The following is an 18,144-nucleotide window of genomic DNA, read 5'->3' as shown; positions in this document are numbered from 1 at the left end:
CACACAGAGATACACACACCCTCAACACGTTATCAGAAATGCATAGCACTTGCAAAATATACAAAGTCTGCAACATACATGCATGTGCACACACACACAGACAGTTTTACATAAAGACGTGCACACATAAAAGAAGCAGAAAGTGTAAAACGGAAAAGACCCCGTTTTTTTGACGGGGTCTATTCACACACTGTCAGTGCAGGTCTGTGTGAATGAGGCAGTGTACATACCACAGGGGGCTTCCTTATATACATAACTCTCCAAATTATACACAAACTCTCCCACCTGAGAGTCTGCAGTCACCCATGTGCAGCAGAAGGCAAATACACACAGTAGTTAGCAAGACAGGATGCCTGGGTGGGTGCATGGTGCATGCATGCGTACTGGCCTCCATAACACACTCTACACCTCAGAGCTACAGCTTAAAGTGGTTACTCCAGCTTCTTCTGAATACACTGATACACTGACTTTAAGAGCTTGTATGTTGTTCTGTGAAGTGTTTCTGCCAGGCAGGCATTACCTCAGAGGCAGAGCTTACCTCTGCGTGCAGCCAGCTGGAGAGCCTCCTCAATGCGCTGCAGCTCCTTTTGTTTGACCTCCTGCAGATACCGCTCCTCTTTAGCTGCATCATACTTAATTGCTTCACACACACACACACACACACACACACACACACACACACACACACACACACACACACACACACACACACACACACACACACACACACACACACACACACACACACACACACACAGGTAGAGAGCAGTATCAGAGATACCCTGACAGGTAGAGGTCCAGAGGTAGGTATTCCCTGTCCTGCTCCTAGATGGTGGAACAAACATCCGGACACCAGAGTCCCTTGCAGTCTTCAAATGCAGACTGAAGACCTGTCTACTCGTGGAATATTTAAATGACCTCTGACCCTAAGTTGACTAAATGAAACTCGTACTTATTGTAGGGTATTGTTTATTACTCCTTTGTTGACTAACAAACTCTAGTACTCGTTTATTGCATTGATTGTTGTCTGTTATAGAGCTTATATGTGTTTGTACTTCTAGTCATCAGCAGTGATCCCTGTATTTCTACAGTATTTTAGTTCATTGGTATCTTGGACTCTAACCTACTGTACTGTACTAGGGTGTGTTCTATGAGGAAATGACAAAGCACTTTTGTAAGTTGCTCTGGATAAGAGCCTCTGCCAAATGCTGTAAAAGTAAATGTAGAGGGCAGTATCAAAGATTCAGAGGAATTAAGTGCTTTGAATTGATGTACACCACATGTCTTCTCATAGCACGAAGAAACAGGACTCCTCTCCTAACCTCAGTACCTTCCAGCTGCCTACCATGAAAGGTTAGATCAATGGACAGCAACCATGGTCAGTCTGTAAACGGATCAGAAGACGCAAGAGCTACTACTGTCAAAACTATGACTGAGGGATAAAGGAACACTAATTTCTATTTTTATTCTTCACTGACCACATTGAAATAATTTATTTCTTGAACCACCAACCCACCCCCAAATAAACTCCCTCAACACTCCCATGTGTTAGTGAAGTGCTTCTGGACCATGTGATCTCCAACCTAAAAACACAGCAGATTTAATGGCCTATATTGTACATTTTTCCTTTATTTTTCATTTTTGCTTGATTTCCAGTTCCAATATTTGTTTGTCTTTATGTTCCAAAACTGGTCATAATTCATTTTTAATATTTTAACTATTTCCAGCCGCCATTTATCCCATACAATTACGCAGGCTGTTTCGGTTACTGTGTCTTTAAGACAAATATAAGCTAAATAGGCTCTGTTCTGATTGGCTGTCCTATATTGTGCCTCATTCAAAAAGCAGTCAATGCTAAAACATGCCTGAGAACTGAAATATCAGTGGGCGGGGCTAAACTGCTACAGGCTGAATATGCAGAGATATGTAAATGAGTTTGTTCTCAGGCCGTCAGAGAAACAGTGATATGAAATCAGGCTGTTTTTCTAATATATATGGACTATATGGACATGAGGTGAAACATTAATAACATTTACAAATTTCAAACAATAGAGCAAAATATTCTAGCACTTAATAACGTTACTAACGTTACTAACCTTACATTTTTACATCTTGCATATTTCACAGATAAAAGTCCACAAACGTGGCATATGGGTTAGATTTTACAACACTAAGATGACCTTTTGTTCCCTTTAAGATATTTTAACATTTTAAGTTGTTACTTAGTGACAAGTAGCACTACCCTTGTGTTGGCCAGTGTTTATGGAACAACTAACAATATCTTACAGCGCCCCCTAAGGGCAGTTTCATAATAAAGTTAAATTCAGCTACAACACGTAACCCTGCAGTAACCCTACAGCTATGACAGCTGTCAGGTAGACTGATTTTTTTCCTCCTACTTAATTCTAGACATGCCAGACCTACTGGGTTTTAGCCAAAGAACTGAAGAGATGATGTGTTTTACTCCACAATCTTCAAAACATTCCTCAAGGGCTCTGATTAGATCTGGCAAATCAGTTAATGTCAAGTACACGTTGTCCACCTATTTAACACAACTGAGAAATAGACCACAGTGGACTGAACAGTGAGAAGGTTTTTAGTTCCATAGCATTAGTTTACTGCATTTAAAGAAAAAAAAACGGGGCCCAGAAAGGAAATACTCACTTGCTCCAGGCACTACCAGCAGATAGAGGCCGTCTAAGGTAGCAACAACAGCCTCGCTGTACAGGTTCTTCCATGGGATCTTTAAAGTTAATTTTCCTACAACAATATTACAAAGTAATATGTCATACAGAACTAAGTTACATTCATCTATAAAGTCATGCTTGTATAGCTAAATTACAACAAACAGATTAATGTTATGCTAAAAAAACACCTAGTGTAAAAACGTCAATAAGATCTACTACTCCTGTAGCTTACATGCTAGAGCAGGTAAAGCAAAGTGTTAGCAATCCCAGGGTCATGGGGTCGATTCCCAGGGAGCACACACTGTGTGATATGAACACCAGGGTCATGGGGTCAATTCCCAGGGAACACACACACTGTGTGATATGAACACCAGGGTCATGGGGTCGATTCCCAGGAAACACAAACACACACTGTGTGATATAAACTGAAAAAATATATGTAAGCTGCTCTGGATAAGAATATCAAATACTGAAAATGTAACACAATTACAGCACAACATTGTAGTTAACTGATCACTTAATGTAACTGAATGGTCAAATCAGCATCACAGCTGTGTGGTCCTGACTCCTACACAGGAAAGATGCAACTTTTATCTTAACTCCCTGGACTTCAAGAGCTGGTCATTCCAATTTAACAGGTTAAGAGACAATGATGAAAAAAATCAAGAACTCAGTTTTGAATTTGAGGTACATAGTATTTTTTATAAATTAGTCTAAAGTAGAATACAACAAAAAGAGGCTTGAGTGACTGATACATTTATGGCATATATATACACACACAAGTCTGAAAATGTACAGCAAAAATTATTTTAAAATAGATATTTATATTTCTAAATTTTCTAAGTAAATAATTGCATTTCAGCAATTATTAGTCTGTAGTAAAAACATTCCAGCCAAACAGAGATCATGTGTCCTTCCATCTTTGGGATGTGGGCCTACTCTCCTCTCAGGTGCTTAGTAAACAAGGCTGCTATAATGTCCTTCACAAAACCCAATGAATCAGCATAAAAAAGAAAAGAAAAAGCACTGTCACACCGAGAAATGTTTGGTGTGATGAAAACATTGACCACTGGGGCTGCAGGGCACAGACAGACAGGATATGTTTACGTGTGAGATAATGGTTTATCTGTGTGATGATGGTTCATGGTGGTTTTCACTAGTAGTTTAAAACCAAAAATTGGTTCTTACCAACTTGCCCAGCTTTCACTTTAAATGGAACATCCAGCTCACTCTGAAAGAGGGTGAAATGTTGCTTAACAAGTGTCTGTCTGTAGTGAGAGAATATATACATGCATGCAGTCCTTGCTACTTCCATGGGGCCTTGGTCATTACAGCTATTATGGTTCAAAGTTTCCTAGTAGTTTAGATAACTAACGAACATTGTCCACTGTGTCAAATTTAGCACCTAAACAGATTTAACAGCCACACAGAGCAGGCTAACACTAGCCTGAGTTCCCTATTTAGCAACAAGATTGCCTAATAATACAAAAGAGCACTTAATTATCTGAACATCTACCATTAGGTGAAAGTGTTAAGTGTCCATACCAGTGCATTCTCCTTTACCCTCAGGTTCTCCAGAACAACATTACCTAGAAAAACACACATTCAAATCAAATAAAATGAGAACATAAATGACAGAATAACAATTAAGGTCTCAGATATAATTTAGTCTGGAGCTTCATCACTGTAATTCAGTTCTTTTGACAGTAATGTGGATGCTCCAAAAGGACTTAGCAAAGGTAATTAAATAGAGCACACTAGTGGGACAAAGTGAAAGTAGTGATAGAATCGGTGTTTAAGTCAGTGCAGTCTGTGCTAAGAGAACACAAGAATGTGGTTGTCAGAACTGGACAAACCTAGCTGAGAAATGATTTAAGGCATGAGAGGGGAGTGTCACATCCTTACTGAGCTCATGCTAATACAAGTTAGAGTAACAGAGGCAATACAAATATTAGGTTAAAAGACACAGCCCAGGATTACTAGCCTAATACACACCTGACAGAAAGAATTAAAGACTGCATGTTAACTCTTCATAGTGCGGGGAGTAATGTGACACGGGGAGAAACAAATTACTTCCTCCTACAGTATTCTTCAGTGCAGATAGGTGAATATAACTGAAATCTTAATTCTAATAATCATAATACTGCTTAATCATAATTCAAAACATGCACTGAAATGTCTTTAAAGAACCAATTTTTAAAACTTCATCGTACATTAACTATGACCTACTGGACACTTTAGGCTAAGAACCAAGCTATTAAGATGCTGTCCAGCGCTCTTATACAGGCGAAGGACGCAAGCAGTACTAATAATGACAGGACTTTCAATTCGTACGGATCCACCATTTCAATAATGCACAAACCAGATGCATCACTAACAGCCGGAACCACACGCTACACATATGACCAATCCCTCCCTAGCAGGGCTTAGTGCTTATACTGCCGTACTAGTAACTATCTCCTAGCTAACCTTGGTTAATAAAGAGCAATGTAAGCGCAGTCCAGTCTGTGAAACGGCTACACGGAGACACGACACGGGGAGTTTAGGGTTTTTTAGATCGATTTAGAGGGGTTTTCTATGATCTGGCAGCTACATCTCCCCACTCGGCGCTTACCTCCCCATATGCCAATCTTGAGCTGCGACTTGTCCAGGTTTTCCACGTAGTCCCCAATAAACCTGTTTAGGAGATCGCTGACCAAAGACTCAAAGACCATACTGAAGCTCGACACAGTGGCCCTCTTACAGGTCACAAGCTAGTAATGCCAAAACACTCCTGACTTGCGCGAGCTCTCCTCCCGCGACAACCGTTGCGATTATCTCAAACCTCTCAGAGCTCAACTCATTTGCCTAGCTAGACCTTTCTGTATCACTTTGGCAGACCAAAGAAATCGAGACAAGAGCCTGGACAATGCAGTTCGCGGTACAAAATAAAGTTACTCAAAATTGTATTGACTGAATATGAATGACACTACTAAACGGAGGTTACGTTTATTTTCTTTCGCAGTAATTTAACCGTATATCAGTTATGTAAATGATATATGTTTGTATGTATATCAGCAATGTAAGGGGTACGCTATGTTTAGACCTTTTTGTGCTTTTTCAAGCATTTTAATAATATTTGTGACGATTCTTATTCCAATCCTTTTACATTAAAATTTTAGAAAAAGGGAATAAAACTTTATATGTAATTAATTGTCCTTTACAAACAAGTAATGACTGGACCTGTGAGACGTTCATATTTCAGACCTCAGGATGTGCCACATACGGTGTTCAGGTATGTCTGGGTTTTACTCGCTGCGTTTACAACAGTACAGGCTCCTGCTCCCTTAATCCGAGCTGTGGTGAGAACTACGAGTGTGAGGGTATAAAGGAGAAGGTGCTGCTACTACACCAGAACCAGAAACGTGGGCTGTAGCTGGGATCCTTTACCCTGGACATAAAGAGCAGGCCTCGTGCCCAGATTTCTTTAAGTATCTTAATTTTGTTCCTTAAATTGGCTCTTGAGAAAGGTCATAAGAAAGAGTCTATGAAGATGTCTAAGAATGACGTCTTCTTAAAGTGCAGAATTGATCGCGTCTTTCTTCTTGTAATGAATCCCATCGTTCTCGTAAATTGAAAACATGTGCCAAATAGTCTAAATTAGCATAAGTATACGCCCACAAATAAAACAAAAAAGGCATTAGAGTGCAGGTTTGCTTAATTGCAACTTTATTACTTGCAAATCTGACTTTTTTTCCCCCTTAATTACTGCACAATGCAGATAGACAAATGTAACAATATTTTTATTTCACTGATTATTGAATGGCATGGTTCCCAAGTAACATATCTGAGGTGTTGGTGTAGTGTTTATTTTAAAATATAATGCTTTCTAAATTAATGAAAATATTTACTTTAAAATTTAAAAATATTATAACAAATCCTATAATATTGTACAACTCTAGGAACAAAGATGAACAGTTTTGTACAAACATTTCAGCAAAAAGTTTGTGTAAATGTGTTCTTGAGTGCGTGTGTAGATTATGTTCTTGCCTAAGAATGAATCCAATAAGAAAACATAGATGAATGTCAAAATCTTTGTGAAAACTGTGTAAGTGGGTTTTAAGAGCTTTCTTCTTAGGAAGGATCAGTAAATGAAGCCCATTGTTCTTGAGGAACAGAATGTCTGGTGACTCTGCACTTCTAATACAATTGTTTTAGCTCAATAACAGCTTTGGGTTGAATTAATAAGCCAGATGAGTAAAGGCAGTATAACTGCAGACAGGAACCACTGAGAGGAGAAGCAGAGGGAGAACCACTTACTCCACCACCACCTCCACCTTCACCTGCCTCCATCACAGCCTCCATCTGCCTCTGTTTGCCTTCACCTGCATAACGTGTATCAGACAGGGAATGTGTGAAGGTGTGTGACTAAATGTTACATTCTAGGCCTTAAAGTAATGGTTTCACTTGTATGCTATAAGAGTCAAGTTCTTGTTTCTAGATACCTATTCAGAAATGTATATACGTGGGCCTTAAGTTTCACTTTTTGGTTTAATAAGCTGAATCTACTTAGTAGTTTTCACCAACACTCCTGTATATTGGTATTTGGTATCCTGGTAAACAGGTATTTGGTATACTGTTAACTAGTATATTGGTATTTGGTATACTTGTATTTGGTAAACTGATACCAAAAGACTGCAGGTTGCTTTTAAAATGTAAATTTGTTTCTAAACAAACAGTATACATGCATTTAATGAAACTCATATTACTGAATTGGTGACTGTCTTAATCATATTTTTTCATGAAACTGAAAAGCAATGTGTATTTTAACTAATAAACTGCATATTTAAAACTTAATGAATAATTAGGTAAACCAGATAATCACTGACTGTAATTTTTAACTTTTGTAAGTCACTCTTATCCAGAGCATCTGCCAAATGCCATAAATGTAAGTTTAGATAATTATGTATGTATTCTTTGAATTGCTTAGAGAGAAAAACATGGAAAAACTAATTCGTATGCAAGATGCATGTACATTCAACCTTAAGTATACTTCCTGTAAATGTAAGTATTCTTCCTGTCAGCTGTACATATATACCTATATTTGTATTTTGGATATTTATGTAGGCCTGTGCTGCATTGAGGATGATGGATCAGAGCAAAACTACGTCACGTTATTTTACCTGCTTGTTTCATGGTTCAAAACGTGCGTAAAAGTCATTCTCTTCACACTATAATCCCTAGAGGGCAGTATTTAGCCATATAATTTTTCCACCAAAATATTTATCCTGGATATGTGTCTCTCTCTCTTTTAACACACACAGACACACACATTTCCATCATGCATAATGCACTTTATTTAAATAAAGAAATTTGAAGTAATATGTAAGTATTTGAAATGGAAATGTATTCAGTTTCAAAACACATTTCACTCCCAAATCCTTGCATTCCATATATATAATCTACATGGCAGTTAAACCGATTCAGAGTCTGATTTTGGTTATGGCGTGCTGAATCAGACTTACACTAACAGGCTGTCTAAATTTGGTTATGGCATGTTGAATCAGACTTACATTAACAAGCTGTCTGATTTATCTCCAATTCTTAGAAGTTAGGCTGTTAAATCAATTAACTGAATAATATTTGTTATAAGCGCTATTAGAGTGAGAGAAGTGGAGTACGCTACGTGCTGCTCCTGAGCGCGTAAAGGACTACAATCCCCGACATGTTCCAGGCTTGTGACGCGTTTCCGCTTATCCCAGCCGAGAGCTCGGCTCTTCTCGCCTTCCCGAAGCGACTCGGTATATTCCGTATGAGGGCTTTCCTCTAACGCGGCACTGAGGAGCTGCGAGCTTGCGATGAAACAGCGGTAACAAGGTTACAGGTAAGATGTTACGCTTTTACCACGTCACATATGATCACATATGTTTAGCATTTAAAAAGGTTTTATGTTAACTGCTTGATGTGCTGTGTATCATAGCAAAGTAATCACGTGCAGAATTTCGGTGTTTGTGTAGGGGCTCGAGGGTGCTGTAGCCTTTGGTTGATAGTTTGTTATAGTTACTTTCCCCGACTAATAGACGGTCACAATAAACACAATAAACATTTGCTTTTCCACCTCTTAATCAGAGAGCAGTTTTCATTCAGCTCTTGAGTCTGTCATGCACAGGCCACCACGGATCCTTCAGCTTGTCTGTCATGCACAGGCCACCACGGGTCGTTTCGTGATTTGCATCTGCAGTATAACTTAGTGACCTCTTTAAATGCACTAACGTAGGCTGGGGAACCTGGCTGTCCTGGGTAGCCTGTCATGAACTGCTGACGGTGTATTCTGTAGAAATTATTTAGATCAAGTTGTGGAAAATGGCTCACAAAAAGAGTGGGTCTGTCTGGATTGAATTTCATGGGAAAGCAGTTGGGTGTTACTCGTTCATTCCTAATGCTAAACCTGATCCGTTTGCCTGGATAATTTGCGGTCATTAACAAAGCGAATAAGTTGGGCTCCTTTAAAGGAAATAATTAGCGCAGTTTGTGAAATGCATGATCCTATTAACAACTCACCCTTGTCTGACTGGAGTGTTTTATGGATTATATGCAGATTTTCCTTAATAACAGGGGTCTCCAGCTCGTGTTCAGATGTGCACATGCTCATTCTCCTTTCAGACAAACATTTGTAAAATCTTTATTTCAAACTTTACATTAAATGTACAAAACTTTACAATAACATTTAGGGAATTTAGCTGATGCTTTTATCCAAAGCGACTTACAATTATGACTGAATAGAACTTGAGGCCTTGCTCAGGGGCCTAGCAGTGGTGGGGCTTGAACCACCAAGTGTCTGATTACAAGTCAAGTACCTTAACCACTGATCTAACATAGCCTTTAGACAGCCACAGGTAGGTGTAAAGTCCCCATGGTGCCTTTAAACAGGCTGTCGCCTTCCTCTTCTGAGTTGTTGCAGGTGAGCTGCTCCCAACTAGTCCTGCAACTGATACTTTCTGGAGTAAAATCACTTCATTCCTGCAGGTGGCTTTGAAGGACAGTGTCTCTGAGTTGTGTTGTGTGTTCAGCTCCCTGGGCAAGGTATTTTCAGAGATGGCCTATGATGCATAGTTAGTCATTTATGGATCTTTAAAAGGAAAATGATGTGCGTCTTCCCTTATAAATGCATTGTGTTACTCACACTCTTGATCAAACACAAAAAGCATCACTTTACAGCTGTTTTCCTGCATTTCTTAGCTTACATTGGCACTTTAAGAGAATAAAGAGGACAGGTGACTGGCATTTATTACCTCTGGTATATGTAATGGAATTTGTTATGAGGACCATATAGCCCAAGCAGTTGGGAGCTACCTTTTACATTAAAAAAAATCCAGAGTGACTTACAATTTTAATCATGTTATAGAAGCAGGTAAGTGTAGTATTAGTCTTGCCCATGGACTCTTATTACACTTGCCTAGACAAGGGACTAAGCTGCAGTGCTGTTACCCTCTAGACTATAAAATCACATTTATGTGGATCATGAACCCAAAGCATGCCTGTGAGCTCCAGCACAAGTATTTTAGGTTTCAGGTCTCTGCTGTATGTGGTCCAGCCCATGGGCAAGGGGAATTGCATCTGAACACATTTTCATTGAGAAGCTACAATGTTGCTTCCTCTGTCCACACTGCATCCAGCTTTCAATTACTGAACAATGTCAAGATGACAATGATTTAAGGTATAGGATGCATTTTGCTTTTGTCTTTTTAAATAAATGTGAAACACATTTTATATCAAATATATTGTCAAATATATTGTTGCTGTTTCTCATGAACACTTGCCAAGTGTGTATCTGACAGCCCTCATTTTCATGTGTGCGAGTGTGTGCTTGCATTATGTGAATGCCGTTGAGTGTGTGTGTGTGTGTGTGTGTGTGTGTGTGCGCGCGCACATGTGCAGGCAAAAGCTTAAATCTTATCGTGTGCTCTTCACCTCACGGCTTCTTATCAACAAGAAGAAATATTTTGGATCTGGATAAGAATACTATCTTAATGGTCATAATGTATTAGTAAAATATTGTGCTGTCAGAACAGAACAGGTTGAAAGTTTAGAAGTGATCTGGCTTTTGCTTGGGTCTGGGTCTTATCAGGTCCTAATTGGGTCTTATATATCTGCAGTTTGCCTGTGTGTGAAATACTCACAGTGTGCGAAAGTTATTTTTAGTTGTTGTTTATGCACACAAGGTTATTATAAAGAAAGCGAGGTCTTCTTGATTTACTCTGGTATATTTTGGCACATGGTTAAAAAGACCCAAGTTATTAATTAAATGTTTTATGTTCTGTGATTATCATTTTGTAGTGGGACAATTTTGAACAGTTTAAAGGTGTTTAGTATTAATTTTGATGTATATAACACTCAACGTTCCCTATGCTTATTTTATTATTTAAAATAATTATGGATATTAGTTGTAATATTAGTAGTTAATAGTACATAAAGAATGTGTGTTTACTCTGCTGTTTGTAAGTGTCTTCACCTCAAACATAATGGGAATTTAATGTTTCTTTATTAAATGTACATATCATAATAACATGTTAGTCTCTATCCAAGGACAACTGTGCTTCTTTTAATACCCATGTTTAACGCTTCATTTTCGGTCATAGCCCCTCCCATGCTGGTTATAATTAGCGGATGCATTTCACGGTATATTAGTGTCACACAGCCTTAGCTGGTGAGAAGACTGTCCAAGGGTTTCCCCCTGGAGGACACAGAAAGGAGAAGACAGCTGGAGTCTGATTCTGAGTCACTGGAATGTTCTGTGCCACACAAACCTGAGAGACTGGTTGGCACTGTTCTCAGCATGTGTTCACACTTTCTGCACCACAGTCTGATATGACCCTGCATGTATTTGCTCCAGACCTGAGTACAGATCACTACAGGCTCTGTGCTAAACAGGAGTCTGGCAGTTGTTAAATACTAGATGCTCTAAATAAATCTAAATAAATATCTCTTTGAAGATCAAGCTCCAATGTGCCTCCTAAAGTGAGTTTTACTCAGTCTAATCCCTGACTCTTCCACTGGTGGTTTAATCTGAGTCTGCCACTCATGGTTTAATCTGACTCTTCCCCCAGCAAGTGTTGTGACCATTAATCACACAGTAGAAGGATGACTAAAGGGCTTTTTAAGAACATGACTGTGAAGTGTCAGGCACATCTGGTTTTGTTTACCCACTGAAACACTGAATAGGGGCTTGCACTCAGCAGAATGGTTGGTGTTGTGGAGCTTCTTGAGTCCGGGCCTATTTCGGATGCCTCTCTGATGCCAGGTGCTTTGACTCAACCCTGAGACTTTGCCTGTCACCTCTAGTGTGGTAAGAGGATCCGGAAACAGTGTGCTATAGAGGGAAAGGCTGTTTGGGTTGGCACAGCTGTTAGCTGTGGCAGCGTCCTGCGTGTGACAGAGCTGTAGCTGAATTTGATTCAGTGCCGTGAGGACTGAGCCTACACACTCCTGAGTGCACCATGACTGGACAGAGGAGACGGTTACTCCTCAACTAGAGGGACCTCTGGCTACAAAGAGGACTGGAATTTGAAGGTACTGTCTAGTACGGGCTATGCTGCCGTGTAGCTGTTTTCTTATGTCACTGTGTTTTTATTGTTTTTGATCAGACTCTCGCTGCTGTGCAGTCTTATGTGCTGGGGCACTGTAGTTTTGGAGAGACTCCATGCAAACCTACAGGGGAATAGGAGAACATGGCCCATGGCAGGTTATTCTGGGTTTTCCCATTAGAGCTGTCTCGTGTGTGTGTGTGTGTGTCATAGACCTCTCTGTTATCTGCATGTGTGTCTGTGTCATTCCCAAAGCATTATTTTTCTTTCTCTGATTTAAAATGTTTTACTTGCAAGTCTTGTGTGCATTCATGATTTTCTTCTTTTCATTAAGAATAAAGAACTCTTAGTCCTGAGGTGTTGTGACATGGTAAAACAGGGCAGAGTGTAACTGTCATGAATGTTTATAAAGTAAACCAACCAAAAACATGTAATAATTTACAACTAAAATATTCATCTACCCAATGTCCAAAGATTTTCAGAGTTGGTCGGACATTGTAAGTAGCTCCAAGAAGAAGTGTAAGAAACTCATCCATCCATCCATCCATCCATGGTATGCATTGATGTCACTTTTCCACCAGAATGTGTCCCTTCAATCAAACTGAGTGGCAAAACATTCTGCAACATAGTTGTGTTTATTAAGGGAAACGGTGAAACCAGGAATGAAACAAGCGATTGCTTAAATTCAGATTGCCAAAGAACCATGGACATCAACATGTGGCCAGGAATCAGGTTTCCTGATGTTTATATGTAACCTTTTTGGTTCCAACACTAGGAAAATGCACTAAGCAAAGCTGAGGGTATACAAACGCCGTGACACCTGATCGCACATCAAGGTGGTATTTGCTGCTTACATTAAAGTGATGTGGAATCAATGGATATTCTGGTTGTTTGATCATGTTTGTACAAATATTTGTATTTTATTGCAATTTTTATTTGGAAAAGCTAGCTAGGTCTAATTTCTTTGTAGATAACAGGTAAGACAGATAACGGACAGGTGAAACATTTGATGTATTCATTTGTGTGTTCATTTTACGTGTCTTCATTACAAATATAACTTCTGAATCTTAAAGGTTAAGTGGCTAACTGTCTAAATGCGGTTTGGCTTGGATTAATAGCTCCTCATTTCTTTAGCTTTTGGGGGTCTGTAAAAAGAGCTCCGAATTCTTGCTGAATCTGTTGGTACATTCACAGAACAGCACTTTCATGTTGGAGATGTTTTGTGTTTCTGTGGCAAGCTCACTGTACACTAATTCTGCCACTCAGTGGGCTAAACTGTAGTGACTCCCACCAAGTATGAGGTCACTTGCATACTATCTATAGTATTTGTATCATGCAGGGCCAGGTAGGCTGTAGGTGATGGATACTTTAAAACACAGCAAACTCACCAATTCATTTGAAATATCTTAATACATTACCTGTGTTAATGAAACAAATATGTCTGGTCCTGGGAATGGAAGAGCCAAGTCTTGCATGATTTTAGCACAGTGGCATTGTGTGAGACTGGGCCAAAGCTATAGGTCTAATTAGAACATTCATGAAAGAATGGTGATTAGGCCTAGTCTCAGAAACTGACCAATGGTGATTAGGCCTAGTCTCAGAAACTGACCAGTGGTGATTAGGCCTAGTCTCAGAAACTGACCAATGGCCTCTGTGCTAAGTCATATCATTTATTTGTTTTTGTACAAAAACATAATTCAGACTTTGACCTACTGTTTTCTGTCTAGGTAAAATATTTCCACATCAGTTTGAAGATGTTTTTAACATACTTGATCAACCCAAATCTAGTAGATCTGGATGCTGACTTTCTAATTCCTGACTTTGATCTAAGTTTGTAAAGTGAATAGACACATACTAATGCAGTGAGACAGTATGTTATATTTTAAATTTTATTGTTGAAAGTTAAGGGTCAATTTCATTTATCTTATAAGCATCTATGGAACATGCTCTTGGCTGATATGACGCACCCTCCTCAGACAGAGGGCTGGCAATGCTGCTGTATGTAGTGACATGTTCAGGTCAGGGGGTCAGGTCCATAGATGAGGTGTTATGAGTACATGCTTACAGGGGGTAGTGTGTTCACATAGAATGTGTGATGTCCTGAATTTGTTAACTCATCTTAACAGATCAACATGAAGGCACTAAGTAAACCAAATTACCCAGAATGCTGCATCTCTGCTCTGGTGGTGTAGAAGACAAATAAACTTGATCTTGGGTGAGAGAATATGACCCTGCCTATTGTGAAGGGCTCTAGCCCAGCTCATGGGTGTCCTGGTTGATTAAGGTGAGGACTGACCCCAGCCCAACTCTGCCCCCAGGTTCTCCTCACCATGGAATCCGCCCTGGTGGATGTGGTAATATAATCATTCTTATATTACAGGGCAAAAACAATGACCATTTATAAAGTTTATTTTACTGAGTGTTTTTTTTTGGGGGGGGGGGGGGGGGGGGAATTAAATGTTAAAGCCCCAAGAAACTTAAATCTGTAATTAATCCTTAATGAGGTTGATGGCAGGCACATCATATGCAGGTACAAAGTAGGAATAACTGGTGACTTTCTAAGGTCTACATGTCCTACATGTATCCCCTTTTGATGGAAATTGGTCCCATTTTTGGGTAAAGGTTGTGTAAGTTTCACTTTGGGCTGTCATTAGTCACTTTCATCAAAAAACATGCTCTAAAATCCAATATTTTTATCTAGAATGTGGTAGAAATGTTGCCAGTATTTTATAAAATAAAACAAAACTGCTCAGCCTGGTCAAACACTTACCCATCAATTGTAAAACTAGAAAAACTGATCATTTTGTAGTAGTCTCTTATTTTTTTCCGGAGCTGTATATTGGTAGCGTAACATAGCTGTCTATCATTTTGTGTCATATACATTTAATTAGCTAGCTAGCAGTGTATTTCTAAGTTTGTTATTAACTAAGTTTAACATGTTTGTTTCATAGCAGTGAATAGTTTTGCTTTTGATTGACGTATTGGGAGCAGAGAAAATATGTACGATGGCACAGTAGGTGTAACTTCTTGATAGACTGTGTCCATATGTATGATGACACAGTTGGTGTGAGTCCTTGATGGACTGTACCATTACTTCTGATGTCACTGTAGATATGAGTCCTCATTGGACCATACCTTTTACGTATGATGTCGCAGTAGGTATGTGTCTTTGGTGGACTGTATCATTTACGTATGATGTCACACGAGGTATGAGTCTTTGATAAACTGTACCATTATGTATGTCACAGTAGGTATGAGACATCGATGGACTGTACCATTACTTATGATGTCACTGTAGGTATGAGTCCTCGATGGACCGTACCATTATGTATAATGTCACAGTAGGTATGAGTCTTCAATGGACTGTACCATTACGTATCATGTCTAAGGTTTTTTAATTGAGATACAGCCATCCTGTTTTTTCTTTCAAACTACACTGGATATTAATATTATAATATTAATGTTAATACATATGCTGCAGCCTCCCCATCATATAGCCTTTTCTTCTGGAGGCTCTGAACTGTTCCATGTGCCTGTGGCCCCCTCTAGAGAAAAGGCGAGGAGTTTAAACACCAGTGCTGCATTTATGTAGCTCTGTATAAGGGTGTGTGTGTGTGTGTGTGTGTGTGTGTGTGTGTGTGTGTGGAGTTTATGGCTTTGAGACAGCTTGACTGGGATATCGGCTAGGGCCCAGGAGCAGGAATCTGGAGGAGTAAACACATGTGCACCCATGCAAAAACATGCATATACATACACTCATGTTGCCAATCTCTTGCTTTCTCTCACTGGTAGTTTTCAAAGCAGAATCTCCAGTTCCTCTTCCTCTCCTGGAAAAAACTTTTGTTTCATGCTGTCTGAGCTCACTAATGTCACTATGAATACAACAGACTTGGACGAGCTTGATCTCTGCCTCCTCATGGCCCTGTCTTGTAAGTGATAGAGTTTCTTCTGTTGCAGTTGTGGCTCTGCACTTCGTACGCTGTTTCATTATGTCCATGGTTTCAAGATCTGTTTCTGTGGTTGTGTAACTACAGACTATATAACTGCATTGTAGTTGACTTGGACTTTTGTTGTCAGTGACAAAACGAATGTCTGGTTTGGTTGTGTTAGGTCAAGGTGGGAGCTGCTTTAGTGTACAACAGCAAAGTCCATTTCATCTCAGTCAAAAATGTTTGGACTGTTTAAGACATCCAGAACATACTGGAAATAATGGGACAACCTGCTACCTGAACACGTAATGTTAGTTAACCAAAAATTAATACTCCAAACAATTTTGGATGCACATTACATGCTAATTAAGTAGAATGATCTTGAAAAATATGATCCTGTTATTGTATGGTTAACCAAAACAAAACTGGGTTAGAAAAACAAAACTTTAAAATGGTACATCTATCTGTCAAAGGATTTTAGCAAAGTAGTATCTGGCAAAATAATTAATTACCTAAAGAAAATTAATACAGCTACAATTTCACTAGTTCTCAAACCTAATAAGAATCCTTCCATACCCTGAGGTTATAGACTATTTTCATTAATACAAGTTGCAAACTTAATACAGACACAAAAATTATAAACAGGATATTGGCCACAGAAATGTAAACATTAGGTCACATTTAATATAATCAGACAGGTTTATTAAAAGGTAGATGGTCATCAACTGATGCATGCAGGCTACTCAATATTCATCCAGTCAAAACTCACTCGATGCATAGAACGCCTTCAACTATGTCAAGTGGACGTTTCTGTTTGCCACACTGCACAAATTTTGGCTTTGGAGAGTCATGTATTAAATGGGCTAAAATATTACACCCCTCACCCTCATTCACATTAAACACTAATGAAGTCGTATCAGTGTTCCACAGAGGCAGTTGACTAGGTGGTAGTTTTCCCTTCCTATTCATCATTTACATTAAACCCAATATGCCAAAACATAAATATTAATGGAATTCAGACATGAGAAACTGAACATAAAATTGATCTGTATGCACATATTTTATACTTCCTGCAGAATCCAATAATCTTAATAAGAGACCATGCAAACTATACAATTATTTTCTAAAATCTCAGATAACTAAATATTTAAATCTATAATCTTTCCACTACACATGAATAAAACTAATAAAGCAATGCAGTTATTACCTGTGTACTCACAGCTATACAGAGGTGTACTCACAGCTCTACTCGCCAGCACTCGACTATACTCAGAGATGTACTCACAGCAGAGCTTCAACCTGAACCAGTACTAAATGCAGGCTGGGAGCAGCAAGCTAATGTTAGTGCCAGGGAGGAGTTTGTTGATGTACCACTAACAAAACCACATAAAGCTAGGCAGCCAACCACGATGTTAATAATCATGTTAACATAGATCAACGGCCCGATTATTGGTCAAAGGATCAAATAAATTTTATGTTGTGAGCATTAGTGATATCTTATAGTATCCTGAAATATCCCCAATACAAATAATACTAAATAAATAAACGTGTATTTATACCAAGAGCCATACTGAGCCATACTACATTACTACAAACTCCTTGTATTCTCATCTTTACATGCACCCCTGCCTCACCTACACACACACGTCAGTGCACACAAGTATCAGTATATATTGTCATCTGCTATCGGCTGCTATATCTTCTTTACCATAATTATAATTTAAATTTATTCAAAATTCTTTTGCGCTTTCTCTCTCCACCTGGCTGGCGCTAGTATTCTGTCCTGGGCTTCCGTGCATAAGCTTAGGTGCTTGTTTACACACTCATTTCCAGTTTAAAGCATCACTAACTCGAACATTCAGATGGTCTCTCAGGAGGGTTAAGATTCTGCTGTATTTAAATTAATTAGTGCAGGCTTCCTTCTGTGCTTTTCTAAGGACTAATATTATTGTTGTAGAACACAGA

The 18,144-nt window shown here is 39.0% G+C and overlaps 2 protein-coding genes across 13 annotated transcripts in view; one reads left to right on the top strand and one right to left on the bottom strand.

Annotated features, from left to right (window-relative positions):
- vps13c (vacuolar protein sorting 13 homolog C) overlaps window positions 1-5,520 on the bottom strand; it is a 47,594-nt gene extending 42,074 nt beyond the window's left edge. For 6 of the 9 annotated variants that reach the window (XM_081708590.1, XM_081708597.1, XM_035533099.2 and 3 more), the window contains exons 1-6: window positions 5,302-5,520; window positions 4,233-4,276; window positions 3,876-3,918; window positions 2,665-2,760; window positions 539-640; window positions 231-293 (exon numbers count right to left, since the gene is read on the bottom strand). In XM_081708590.1, coding sequence (XP_081564716.1) covers window positions 231-293; window positions 539-640; window positions 2,665-2,760; window positions 3,876-3,918; window positions 4,233-4,276; window positions 5,302-5,401 — 448 coding nt within the window. In that variant the 5' untranslated portion in view covers window positions 5,402-5,520. The remainder of the gene's footprint in view (window positions 1-230; window positions 294-538; window positions 641-2,664; window positions 2,761-3,875; window positions 3,919-4,232; window positions 4,277-5,301) is intronic. The other 3 variants (XM_081708598.1, XM_081708610.1, XM_035533126.2) reach the window with 1 other exon arrangement.
- A 2,946-nt stretch (window positions 5,521-8,466) lies between these two features.
- Window positions 8,467-18,144, top strand: part of LOC113584703 (talin-2-like) — a 45,839-nt gene continuing 36,161 nt past the window's right edge. For 3 of the 4 annotated variants that reach the window (XM_081708574.1, XM_035527963.2, XM_035527951.2), the window contains exon 1: window positions 11,907-12,236. The gene's annotated coding sequence lies outside the window, so the exon portion shown is untranslated. Of the gene's footprint in view, window positions 8,551-11,906; window positions 12,237-18,144 lie in introns of those variants that run through there. The other variant, XM_035527960.2, reaches the window with a different exon arrangement.

This window comes from Electrophorus electricus, chromosome 3, assembly GCF_041902795.1.
Source record: "Electrophorus electricus isolate QZ-2024a chromosome 3, ASM4190279v1, whole genome shotgun sequence".
NCBI classification, from domain to species: domain Eukaryota; kingdom Metazoa; phylum Chordata; class Actinopteri; order Gymnotiformes; family Gymnotidae; genus Electrophorus; species Electrophorus electricus.
This window is presented reverse-complemented; position numbering and strand designations above follow the sequence as displayed.